At 43.6% G+C, this 12,284-nt stretch overlaps 1 protein-coding gene across 1 annotated transcript in view; it reads right to left on the bottom strand.

Moving 5' to 3' along the window:
• DECR1 (2,4-dienoyl-CoA reductase 1) overlaps positions 1-8,249 on the bottom strand; it is a 44,069-nt gene extending 35,820 nt beyond the window's left edge. The window contains exon 1 of the mRNA XM_026495778.4: positions 7,973-8,249. Coding sequence (XP_026351563.2) covers positions 7,973-8,023 — 51 coding nt within the window. The 5' untranslated portion in view covers positions 8,024-8,249. The remainder of the gene's footprint in view (positions 1-7,972) is intronic.
• Between the last annotated feature and the right edge of the window lie 4,035 nt (positions 8,250-12,284).

Below are 12,284 nucleotides of genomic sequence, written 5' to 3'. Positions count from 1 at the left end.
TAACTACTTGCCGATGTATTTTGTCCAGTTGTTAGGAGGCACATGTCTGTGCTTTGCCTGCACTTTTCAATGTCTAGACCACTGCCACTTCAGCACAGCAGAGGTGCCTCTTAGTTGGAAGCATCTGGAAATACAAGAGGGAACTGGGCAGGATGTTCTACGTGACGCTCCAGACAGAAACAGATAGTGCTGCAGAATGAAGAACTGTCCCACCCACGAATACCAACAGCGATCCTACAAACTGTAAAAGAACCGAAGAGCCCAAACTCTACCCACAGCTCTGGCTTGCCACAGACCATGTTGCGCTCAAGCTCTGTGCATGTGTGGATTGCTTGAGTACCTCCACCCTCTCCTTCACTTAAAGCAGGGCACTGCACAGAAGCCACTGATACTCTAAGCTTCTGCTGAACACAGACCTCGTTGCCACAGCAACTTGAAGGTAAGGCTGAGCAAATATAAAGGAAAGTTAGCTGGACTCCAACTGCAGTGGCTAGGCTGAATGATGCAATTGTTGCCGGTAGCAAGACAGAAATTACATTTTTAAGTAATGATACACCTAATCGCAATGAACATGAGTCTTTGAAAAAGTAGTTGTTCTGAGCTTCAGAGCAACTTCCAATTTTTATTACAGTTCTTACCAGCCTGCAGTTAGATGTGGACCAAAGAGATGCTTCACCAATACTTTCCAATAAAGGGAGATGAAATCAAGGAGATAAATTAGCAGGCAGTTTGAAATTTTGAACTGGGGTCTTCACTCCTGCTTACCTCTCATTTGGGTAATCTCCTTAATGCCCATCACCTTAGCCATAACTAACATGACTATCTTTTTTGAACCAAAAAATAGAACCCCTGTTCTTGAAAAGGTTTTGGTTTGATTTGGGAATTTGCATATATGAAAATATATTAGAGATAAACATATTATGATTTGGTATATAGTTAACTCATTTATCTATTTTTAACAAGTTTTTAAGGAGCATCTCCTATGCCCAGGCACTGTTCTAGGAAATGGTAATACAGCAGTGAGCAAAATAGATACAATAGTCTACCCTGAAAGATTATTTTTGGAGGAAGGGGAACAAATAAATTAAATAATATATATACTTACATAGTATATTAAAAGCTAATACATGCTGTGAGGAAAAATAAGGCATAGAATAGGGCAGAGTGTTGCTATTTTAAATAGAGTGATCAGAAAAGGTCTCACTGCATTGAATTTGAACAAGGACCCAAAAAAGATGAGGGAATGAGTGCCACAGTTCTTTCAGGCTGAGGGAAGAATAAATGCCAGGGCTCTGAGATGGCAGCATGACTGGCAGGCTGAGGAAGAGTCAGAGGGCCAGTGTGGCTGGAGTAGAGAGCAAGTGTGGGATAGACAGGAGGTGAGGTCAATCAGCTAAATAAGATTGGATCAGGGGCACCTGGGGGGCTCAGCAGTTAAGCATCTGCCTTCAGCCCAAGTTATGATCTTAGGGTCCTGGATCCTGGAATTGAGCTCCCTGCTCAGTGGGGAACCTGCTTCTCCCTCTCTCTGCCCCTCCCCCTGGCTCGTGTGTTCTCTCTCTTTCTCTCTCTCTCAATGACTAAAATCTTTACGAGGAGGAGGAGGAGGAGAAGGAGATGATGATCATTGGATCATGCAGGCTGAGTCAACCACACTATGTGGACTAAACTTTTACTGAGTCTAGTGGAGAACATCTCTGAAGTTTTCAGCAGAGGACTGACAGGATCTGCCTTATGTGTTCAGAGGACTGCTCTATACTATTCTGCCTGCTCTGCTGAGAAGGAATGTAGGAGGCAAGGTTGGAAGCAGGGATTATGCTTTTGTAGCAGGTCAGGCAAGAGGTGATGATGGCTTAGACCTGGATGCCATCATCAGGAGTAGGAAGTTAGCAAATGAAATTACTTGCTGGTAGGAAAGTCCCAGAAAATGAGGATGTAATAAATTATCACTGTACTTAATATTGTCTGGTCCACTTATTTCTTGCCTCAAAGCCCAACCTCAGCACACATTGACCTATTTCACTAAAGGGAGATAAAGAGGTCCACCACTTTCTTGAAAAGATCAAGCCCATTCAGCTGAGAGAGGCTTCTCCAGCTCTCTCCCCTTTACTTCAATATTCTGTTACTCTTTGCACTGCCATTGTGTTTTAGAAAGTAAGATTTAAGTCTGAGCTAAAATCAAATGGAGATCAGTCAGACAGAAGGTATTGGTCTAGGGGAGAAGTAACGAAGGCAGCAGAAATAAAGACCACACTTTCCACACATATTTAACATGTAGTCTGGCCTGAATTCAGAAGCCAACCAGCTGGAACTGGTGGGCAAGAAAGGGAGAACTGAAGATGAGCGAATTCTCTAGTTTATGTGGCTACCTGTTGGGTGCTGCTATAAATGACAGGATTGACATGGGAAGACCCATGTTGGAGGATTGAAGACAGTTAAGTTCTATATTGGAAACACCATACCTGCAACACCTGGGGGACATTCAGGTGAACATATCTAACCTGAGGTTGGAAATATAGTTTTGGAGACTAGAAAATAATTCAGGGCTAAATGTAAATGGCAACATTATTCAATAATTGTGAAAGCCTGCAATTCTACCACTGATGCATTGCAACGTGGGAGTTTCTCCAGACTGGAAAGGACCAAAGTATAGCTGCCCCTTACTCTTAACTTACTTATATTTACCCAGGCATTTCTTTTTTTTTTTTTTTTTTAAAGATTTTATTTATTTATTTGACAGAGAGAGACAGCCATCGAGAGAGGGAACACAAGCAGGGGGAGTGGGAGAGGAAGAAGCAGGCTCCCAGTGGACGAGCCTGATGTGGGGCTTGATCCCAGAACGCCAGGATCATGCCCTGAGCCAAAGGCAGACGCTTAACGACTGAGCCACCCAGGCGCCCCTACCCAGGCATTTCTGATTCCAAGGTCAATCTTCACCTCAGGAGGAGCACAGCATAGGACAGCTGAGAATGCTGATCATTTTCTACCTAGGAATTTTCTTTAAAAACCAAGGGTTGCCAAACCTTGATGGAATGCCTTCTATTATGAACTGTAGGCAACCATAACTTTAGAAATTCTCTCCTCTTTGATGTGTTTTATAATGATCTTTGTGGAGATCTACATATATTTTTAATATTATAAAATTAGCTTTATAGTTTTGGGGTGTAGTTTGTTTTGAAATTTCTTCACATGGATATTTGAGCTCTGAAGCCACCATTCATCCATGGGACTTCCTCTAGTGACTCCTTCAAAGCCTCTTTCTCTTCACCTGATACATCCAATCCATCTCCAGTCCGATGTATTTTACCTCCCAGTCACTATCTTTCCTTTCTATTCGCTGCTTGACTTCAAAGGCCTGAATCTCCCATCACCCACAAATACAGAGGTCCCACTTTATATCATCTCTTGTCTCTGACCTCCAGTGTCTCCTCTCTCCAACCTGTACGCGATGCTGCCCTCCAGAATACTGCAAACCTGCTCATGGTACTTTTCAACTTAAGATTGATCTATGGCTCCTGGTAGCTTCATAAAGTCCAGATTCCTTAGCTTCACACAGCATGTCAAGTCCTTGTGACTTGACTCTTGTCCATCTCTCCAGACTCTTTTCCCTCTGCTTTACCCCCCTGAAATCTGCACTCAGGAAAACAAAATACTCAGGGTTCCCCAAACATAAACTGTTCCCTACCTCCCTATCTATACCAAATTGATCGCTACATCACTCAACATTCATCATTCAAGGGTAGTTCTAACAGTTCTGATGCCTTCCCTAACACTCCCAGACAGAATTAACATTCTCATCTCCATCCCTAAAACCAGCTCCCCCTGGTAAGTGCCCTCTCTCAGTGGCATGGCCCATAGCTCAAGGGCCAAAGACAGAAATCTGGGCTTCATCTCATACCGCACATCCAAACCACAAAGTCCAGTTTGTTTTAGTCTAAATAGTTCCAATGCTGCCCTTAGTACAGACTCCTATCACTTTTGTTTGGACTTCTGGTCTCCCTATCTCAAGTCTTACCTGATAATACTACTTCCCTGCTCACAATTGCGATGGTGCTATATCACCTCAATATAGCCCAATCTTCCTTCCTCACCCCCACCACCAATCACCAAGGTCTCTCAATTTACCTCCTAAATATCACTTGACTTTGAGTTTCTCTGCATCCACAGCCATTCCCTGAGGCCACAATGGAGAAAGGAGTACCCAGATTTGACTACATGCCTCTGTTTTTACCCCTATTCCCATGCTGCCAGGACAAAGCTCTCATCGTTAATGTGGCCCACTGGCTGCTCATTAGCTTCTGCTCATTAGCCTCTCCCCATCTGCCTCCCTACTCTCCACCTATACATTTTAGCCTGGCCCTTCACAGAGGCCTCTCCCCCACCTAGAACTTTCTTACTCATATTCCTCCCCTTGGCTAACTCCTATTTATCCTTCAAGTCTCAGCCTAGATGTGTACCCCAAAATATATTCCCATAAAATTGTACACTCCTCCCACTGGGAATGGGAAATGCTTCTTCCCCAATCCCAATGTTTCCTTCCCAGAGGGGAGCTCAGTTCATGTAACTCTGGGCTTCTTTCCACACCCTTAGTTTCCCAGTCTCCAGAGACAGTTTATCTGACTGGTAAATTTTGAAAGAATAAGTGGGCACAAACAGTCCTTTAGCCTTCCTCCTCTTGAGAGTTAGCTGCCCTCAGAGAGCAATTCTACTATCCTTCTGAGGAAGCAAGTCTATCTAATTCAGGAAGTCCAGTTAACAGGGTCAGTTGGCTCTCACGTGGAATGGTAATAAGTGATACTTTGGCCTCTGTCTTTACTCTTGTTTTTCAAACAGAAGAGAGATGCTTTATTTTGGGACCTCTTCTGAGGTCAAGAACACTCATCGTAATACCATAGTATACCATAATGTCATTCGATTATAAGCTTCCTGAGAGCAGGATTCAGCTCTTTCTCATCCTCATAACCCTAGTACACTGCCTAGCACACAGTAAATGCCCAATTTGCCATATGAGTGAGTGAAGCCCACCATGCCCTGACCCCAGCAACCTCTCCAGTCTTATCTCCAAGGACTTTTCTCTGACCCTGTATTTTAAACTCCACAGTACTAAACCACTTTTTTTTTAGAAATAGGCTATGCTCCCTCACTTCTTGATATATGCTATTCCTTAGGTCTAGATCACATTTGAGGCCCCATATATTCCAACTCCTCCTTTAAAAGTCAGCCCTGGAAGCCACCTCCTCCATGAAGCCTTCCCTGCCTCCTCTACACACACACCATTTTGTTTATATATGCATTCTAACATACCTCTGCATCTTCAGTCTACTCATATCCTGTGTGATCTACTAGTTTTTTCAGACATTTATATATTCTATAAAGCATAGCAAGAAATACACTTTATATTGCAACACAGTATACACATTCATTCATGTAACAGATATTTATTACATGTTTACTCTATGCTACTCACTCTTCTAGGCCTAGAAATAGAGCAGTGAACAAACAAGATATAAATCCTTGCCTCCAAGAAGCTTATATTCCAGAATTTTAGGTTGGGTACAGAAAGATTTCTTAAGCTTTCCAGATAGGAAAGCTCAGAAAAAAAGAAAACTCAAAACATACAAGGGAAAAAAAATCCACTGGACTTTCATTTTTCTCTGACAATATTCAGTGTTAGAAGACAATGAAAACAATGTTGATTCAGTTCTAAGGGGAAAATAAACATAATACATCCAAACAAAATTATGCCTATGCACCCATCCTTTTTACCAGCACAGACACCTGGAATGATGTTCACCAAACATCAAGCCTGGTTATTTCTGGGTGGTCAGTTTAGGGTCCTGTGTTACATTTTTTTAAACTATATTAACTGAATTCATAATGGTCAGATAACATTTTTATAAAAATCCTAAAGTTATTTTTCTTGATAAAAACAAAAGGAAAGTATGGCAATGTGCACTGCTGCAGATATCTAATAATTAATCCACAAAAGGATGAATGGTAAATAATTAAAAAAAAAACAGGTTTCACAAAGTAAACTTATCCTTACTATATAAGATGAATTCTCGTATTTCATATTCTATTCTAATTTATTTTTCTTAAACTCATTTTGCTCCACAAAATTGATTTCCATGTCCACTCATGATTATCCAAAGCTTAAAAATATGTATGAGGCTTAATGATGGTAGATACCTTTTCAACCAAGTATCTCCAAAGAATACCCAATATTTAATAGGCACTTAATTAGCATTTCCTGATAAACAACTGAATGTGTGTACATTTTCCTAACTGAGAGCAACTTGAGAACAAAGGTCATTTTTTTTTTTTAATCTTTGCAACCCCAGCGCCGGGCACAGAGCCAGTTCTGTAAACTGTTTTATAATGATCTTTGTGGAGATCAAAATCAATGTTTGTTGCACTGAATTGAGGCCTACTAGCTAAACAGCACAATTTTAATATAACACTTCATAAATACAACGTTGAACAAATGAAACATTTCTCTTGGTTCTTGGTAACAAAAATACTCAAATTAGGAGTTTTAATTATAATAACTAGTATTTGCCCACAAAAACATGATGTTCCCTGGAACAACCTCCCACTTCACAGATGTGAAAATGCTTCTCCCAGGAATTCAAACCCAAGGCTGCATGTGCCAGGAAAACAAAACACACCAAAAGGGGCTTCTGTTGGCTCTGAACCCTGATCCTGAAAACTTCTAATTTTCTTTAGCAAAAGAATTTCAAAATTGTCAGATTACAATTAATTTTTAAATGAGTTCATTTTCTCCCTCTCAAACTGTATTGTCTAATGGTTTCAGAAGTGTTGGGATATGGTCTGTGTGACCTTATTACTACAGTCCTAATGCTTTTTTGGAGGGGGAGGCAACGACCTCTGAAGACTTTCTACCTCACAGAGCTGTGGCACAAATAGAAAGTTCAAGAAGACGCCAGAAAACACAGGCTTCTTTCACAATCACTTATAATCAAAATCTTTACAGGAAAACAGTATCAACAAAACGTTAGTGTTTAACAAATATCACTTTTTAAAGAAAGTTCTCTTACTTGAGAGACTCACCATACTATTTCCTCATGTTCACATTTGGAACTACTGTCCCCGTTTTTCAAAAAGAATGCCATTGCTGCCCATTCTGTTGGACTAAAAAAGGTTATTTTCATAGCTGGCAGAATAATTTTTCTACCTGGCTAAGGAAAGTGAACTTTTTGGTTTAGTTTATAAGATTTTTTAATTTGCTTGGGGTAAAGGTCTGTCTTAGCTATTACTGCTTTTTTCTTCTCTCTTCCCTTCTCTTTCTTACCCTCTCCAGCTGTCTTCACTTGCATTTTTTATTTGGACTATGGGTCCGGTGGACATACATAAGTTGACAAAACAAACAAAAAGTTCTCTCTCCCAAATCATGAGGGAGATAGAAGTGGAAGCCAGCCTAAGATACATCTCTCCCAGCTTAATCTCTAGGAAGGGGAGTCCAGATGGCTGGGTTTGGGTTTTTTCTTCTTATAAAAATTTTTAAGTGAATATGTTTGTATTAATGTTTAATTTGCACAACTAACACATGAATGGATTTTCCTCATAAACAAGGACTCATACAAGGTCAGTGCTCCCTGCGGACCCCACTCCCAGCCCAGGTCCTCTCCCATCCCTCAAAGGGCCAACGTGTGCAGTGTCCTCCAGTCTTTCTACCTATTTACACACAATTTTCAAGTTTCCAGGAACATGAGAACTTTGAGAACCACAGCATGCCCTTCACACACGCACCTTCTCGGACAGCAGAATGTGACTTTGCTCCTTCCTAACCCCAATCCCCCGGCTCCCGCTCCCCCCGCGTGTCCCCGCGCCCCGGAATCCCGGGATCCGGATCTTCGCTGTGCGCGCCCCTGGTCGCGGTCCCGGAGACCTGCACGGGCAGGGCGCTCGCTGGGGGCGAGCCGAGCCCTCAGTCCCTCCAGCGTCGCCTTACCCGCCGAGGACCGTGGCCCGGAACAAGGAAAACTCGGCCTAGCAGCGCCATCTTGGACCTCCAGAACTCGGTCTGGAAACCCGCGGGGCTCTGGGGCAGGGAGGGGCTCTGTAGGGAGCAGGGCGGGCCGGGGCCGGAGCTGGGCCGGGAGCGGGGGCGGGGCGCTGAGCGGGAAGCCGAGCCCCGCCGTGCCCGGCGCGGGGGCGGGGGCGTAAAGGGGAGCGGGACGCAGAGGGCGAGGCCGGGGCTGGAGCCGCGAGAGGGAAGCCGGGGCGGCCCGAGGCTGGAGCCGGGAGAGAGGATCCCGGACGGGCTTCGGTGCCTGCGACGCCCCACGCCCCCACCCCTAGTCTAATTCGTGGTTGGTGTGGCGCTGAATCATCAGAGTAGTAACATCTTGGATTTAAAACTCAGCCTCCCTTTTCCAGGGGCGAAGCGCTTGAAATCACAAAAGCTACTGCCTTGGGGGGCTTTGACTTTTCGGGACACGCTGCCCCCTATCGCCGAGAGGCAGCGGGGCTTTGACCTGGGGTCCCACCTTTGTTGTTGTTTTTCCGCAAAGGGAGTTCATACACACGTTAGAAGCCAAGGCGTACCTTTAGTTGATCATTCTCCATCTCAATGTCATGTTCCTGTTGGCACGCCGCATAACTCAGATCACATTTTCTCCCTCACTTCTAAAATGTGTCTTTTCATACCTGACTCAGCATTATTGTGAAAATTGAAAGAGGATGGATGTGAAGCCCCGCACTCAGGCTGATGATCTGACGCTGAGTTTACAAAGTGGTGAAAAAGAAAAACAAAAAGCAGACATTCAGAATCTGGTCCGGCACTCACAAGTAGTCCATACTATGTTTTAGATATAAACCATCTCACACAATACCAGCCTCACAACTTTACACCGAATCGGAAGGTGAGACAAAGCAAGCCAACTTTTTAATTTTGTCTAAGCACAAAGAGAAGATCACGGTAGTCACCCACAAAATACCTAACGACCTGTCTCTTGGCTAAAATGAGTGACTATTTCTTTACCAATATCAGCTTTTACCTCATTCTAGTATCCCCTCACTCTAGGTAAGATTTCCTGAGATCTTCCTTCATAGAATTGCCCTTACTTTCTGACAGCATCCAACCTAGAGTGAACTGCCTACTTCCTTAGACCATCTCTCTAATCATCCAACCAAAGTCCAAATCTATAACAGATTCTTTCTAACACCCTTTACTTAGACACCCCATGGTTTGCTGTGGGGTGTGTCCTTCCTTGCTGCAAAAAATAATGAACTTAATTGGTTCAATTGTAGGTGTGTCCCTGGTGGACTCTGGCTGGAGGGCATTGACAAGGCCTTTACAGTGTTAACTGGTTGTCTCACCTTAGGTTCCCCCAAAGCAGATCAAAAAACAAGGATCAGGTGCAAGTGACTCATTTGGGAACTTTGGGAATCACCAGTAAGAAAGAGAGGCAGGCAATAGAGGGTAAGTTATTCAGCTAGCTAACACTGTGGGCAACTAGAGCTAACACCACAGAGGAAACTCTGGAGAAGATGAGAAAACATGCTGCTATGGACTGAATAGTCATAGTTTGAAGCCCGAACCCTCAAGGTAATGGTATTAGGCGGTGGGGCCTTTGGGAAGTGATTAGATGAGTGCCCTTAATAAAAGCGGTCCCAGAGAGCTCGCTCATCCCTTCCAACATGTGAGGATGCCATGAGAAGTCGGCAGTCTGCAACCCGGAAGAGGGCTGTCACCAGAACTTGACCACGCTAGCATCAGACTTCCTCCTTCTGCAACTTCGAGCAATAAATTTCCGCTATGAGTCACCCAGTCTATGGTGTTTTGTTATAGCAGCCTGAACAGACTAACAGACTTGCCTCAGAGAAATCTCACCTGAGAAATGAGGGAGCTGGAGTATTTACACACCACTCCTTTTTCAATGACTGAGGGTTGCTAGGTATAGATATTGATTCTCCAGCCCTTCTCTCCTGTGGCCTTGGCATCAGGGCTTCAGTGAAAGACCTCAAGAAAAGAAATGCAGGCACTGTAGTTGGTATACATGCTGCGTTGAAGTGGTAAGGCCCAAGGGATCTAATAGTGGGATGCCCCATTGTCAACCACCCTCATTTAATTCTCACAACTCTGTAAAGCTTATATTATTCTTTTCCCTACTTCCCAGAAGCATATACCAGAGTAGGTGAGGAGCTTGCCTCAAGCTCCACAGCCTTTATGTGATAGGGCTGGTATGTGATTCCAGCAGTCCAGCGCTAGAGCCTGTGCTGTTTACCACTGTATGTTTTTCCTGTTAGAATGTAACAAATTACCACCAACTTAGCTGTAACAAAAATCTGTCCTCATTTGTTGATGTTTGACTGCTGGTAGCTTTTAAGACTCACCCCCCCCCCCCTTCTTTTATGTCTTGGGTCAGCTGGGCAAGCAGACAGGAAAGCCCAGAAACTCTGTCCTTTGGCATGGCAGCCAAGCCCCTTCTCACACATGGATACCCGCACTCTAACCCCTAAGCAGCCCCTAACCACAGTAAAGCACCCCCCGTAGCCATTCTTTTTTCCTCACTGTATATTAATTTTCCAGGGCTGCCATAGTTAAGCAGCACAGACTCAGTGGCTTCAACACCAGAAATCTATTTTTTTCACAATTCTGGAGGCTAGAAATCTGGTATCAAGATGTTGGCAGGAGCCCTATCTCTAAAATAGATGATTTGATCTATTGATCAAATTCTAAGGTATTAGGGGTTAGGACCTCAACATATGAATTTGAAGAGGACACAATTTAGCCCATAATACTTACTCTCTCAAACCATTTTTAGATCAGCTCAGAAGGTCTCCTCTGTCCTCCCAAACAGTCTCACTACATAAATAATAAACATTTTTATATCTCGTAGGGTGTATGTGTCTTTGGGGGGGGTCATCATCAGTCTTGACATCCAAACTAAATTTTGGGTAGAAATCCATCTTGTTTCCACGGAGATATTACAACATGAGTGTCTTAAAACCATATATATTCATTGTGTCATATTTTGTATGGGTCAGAAATCCAGACATGGTCCTTGACAGTCCTAGACAGACTCTAGGAGTATCCAGGTATGCTCAGGCTCTCAAGAGACTGTAACCCAGTTGTCCACTAGGCCATGTTTTCATCTGGAAACTCAACTGGAGAGGAATCTGCTTCCGAGCTCACTGAGGTTGTTGGCAGAATTCATTTCCTTGTGCCCATGTGACTGAGGCCCCAGCTTTTGCTGGCTGTTGGCCACCCTCAGCTTCTAGAAGTCACTTACAATTCTTTTCTATATGAGCTTCCTCAGTGTGACTGCTTATTTTACCAAGCTTGCAGGGAGAATCTCTCATCTCAGAGAGGATCCAGTCCCTCTTTTAAGGATAACCACTGAGTGAGGCCCACCCAGAATAATCGTAATCTCCTTTGATTAACTAAAAATCAGCTGACTTAGTACCTCACTTACATCTGTAAAGTCCCTTCACCTTTTCTGTATTCTGTAGGCTAGAATCAAGTCACAAGTCCCATCCATATCAAGGGGAGGGGATTACATCTGGGGTGAATACCAGGTGCTAAGGATTATGGGGACCTCCTAAAACTCTGCCTACCACAACCACTATGCCATACATGGGAAGGAAAGGCGATTGCACACATTTTAGGTAAACCCACACTTTACCACCAGTCAGAGGAGAAGAGCTGTAAAATACACTCAGGCAGGCTAGGCACTGGGCACTTGGCTTAACTGTTTCTGCACCAAGCTTGGTACACCTTGGCAGAGAACAAGCCAGCGAGGGAAAAAATAATCACTGTGAACTGAACACCAAAGAGGTCTCCCCAAAGGCTTGTGTAAAACCTGGGGCCCTTCTCATGATTTTGAGAGGGAAGTAGAGAGCAGGGCACAAAAACGAATAAAAAAAAGTAGGAATGAAAACAGTTATTTTAACCACTAACGGTACGATATCTTACTTTTGCAAATTTTACTAAAAAATACACGCCCTGGCACCTTGGAAGGGCTGTACACTTAAGGGGCACCGAAGTTTACCAGCCTTGGGTACATCCACCTCTGCCCTTACTACACGTTTTCATAGAGCTCTGAATTCTCCTGTTGTAGCTCTTAATACAATTGCAGTAGCATCTCTCTTTTATATACTAGGGTGTGGGGAAAGTGTCTTTTTTTAAGCCTTCTATCCCCCACATCTAACAAGAGCTCGGTACATAGTGAGCCCTCCACAAATATTTGCTGAAAGAATAAGCACTGAGGCCGTTGCCATCTTCTAAAGGCAGTACCACAAATACAATTAGAGAACTT

The sequence above is a fragment of the Ursus arctos genome, unplaced genomic scaffold, assembly GCF_023065955.2.
Source record: "Ursus arctos isolate Adak ecotype North America unplaced genomic scaffold, UrsArc2.0 scaffold_6, whole genome shotgun sequence".
Classification (NCBI taxonomy): Eukaryota; Metazoa; Chordata; class Mammalia; order Carnivora; family Ursidae; genus Ursus; species Ursus arctos.
Note: the sequence above shows the minus strand (reverse complement) of the source record. Positions and strands in the feature narration are given on the sequence as shown.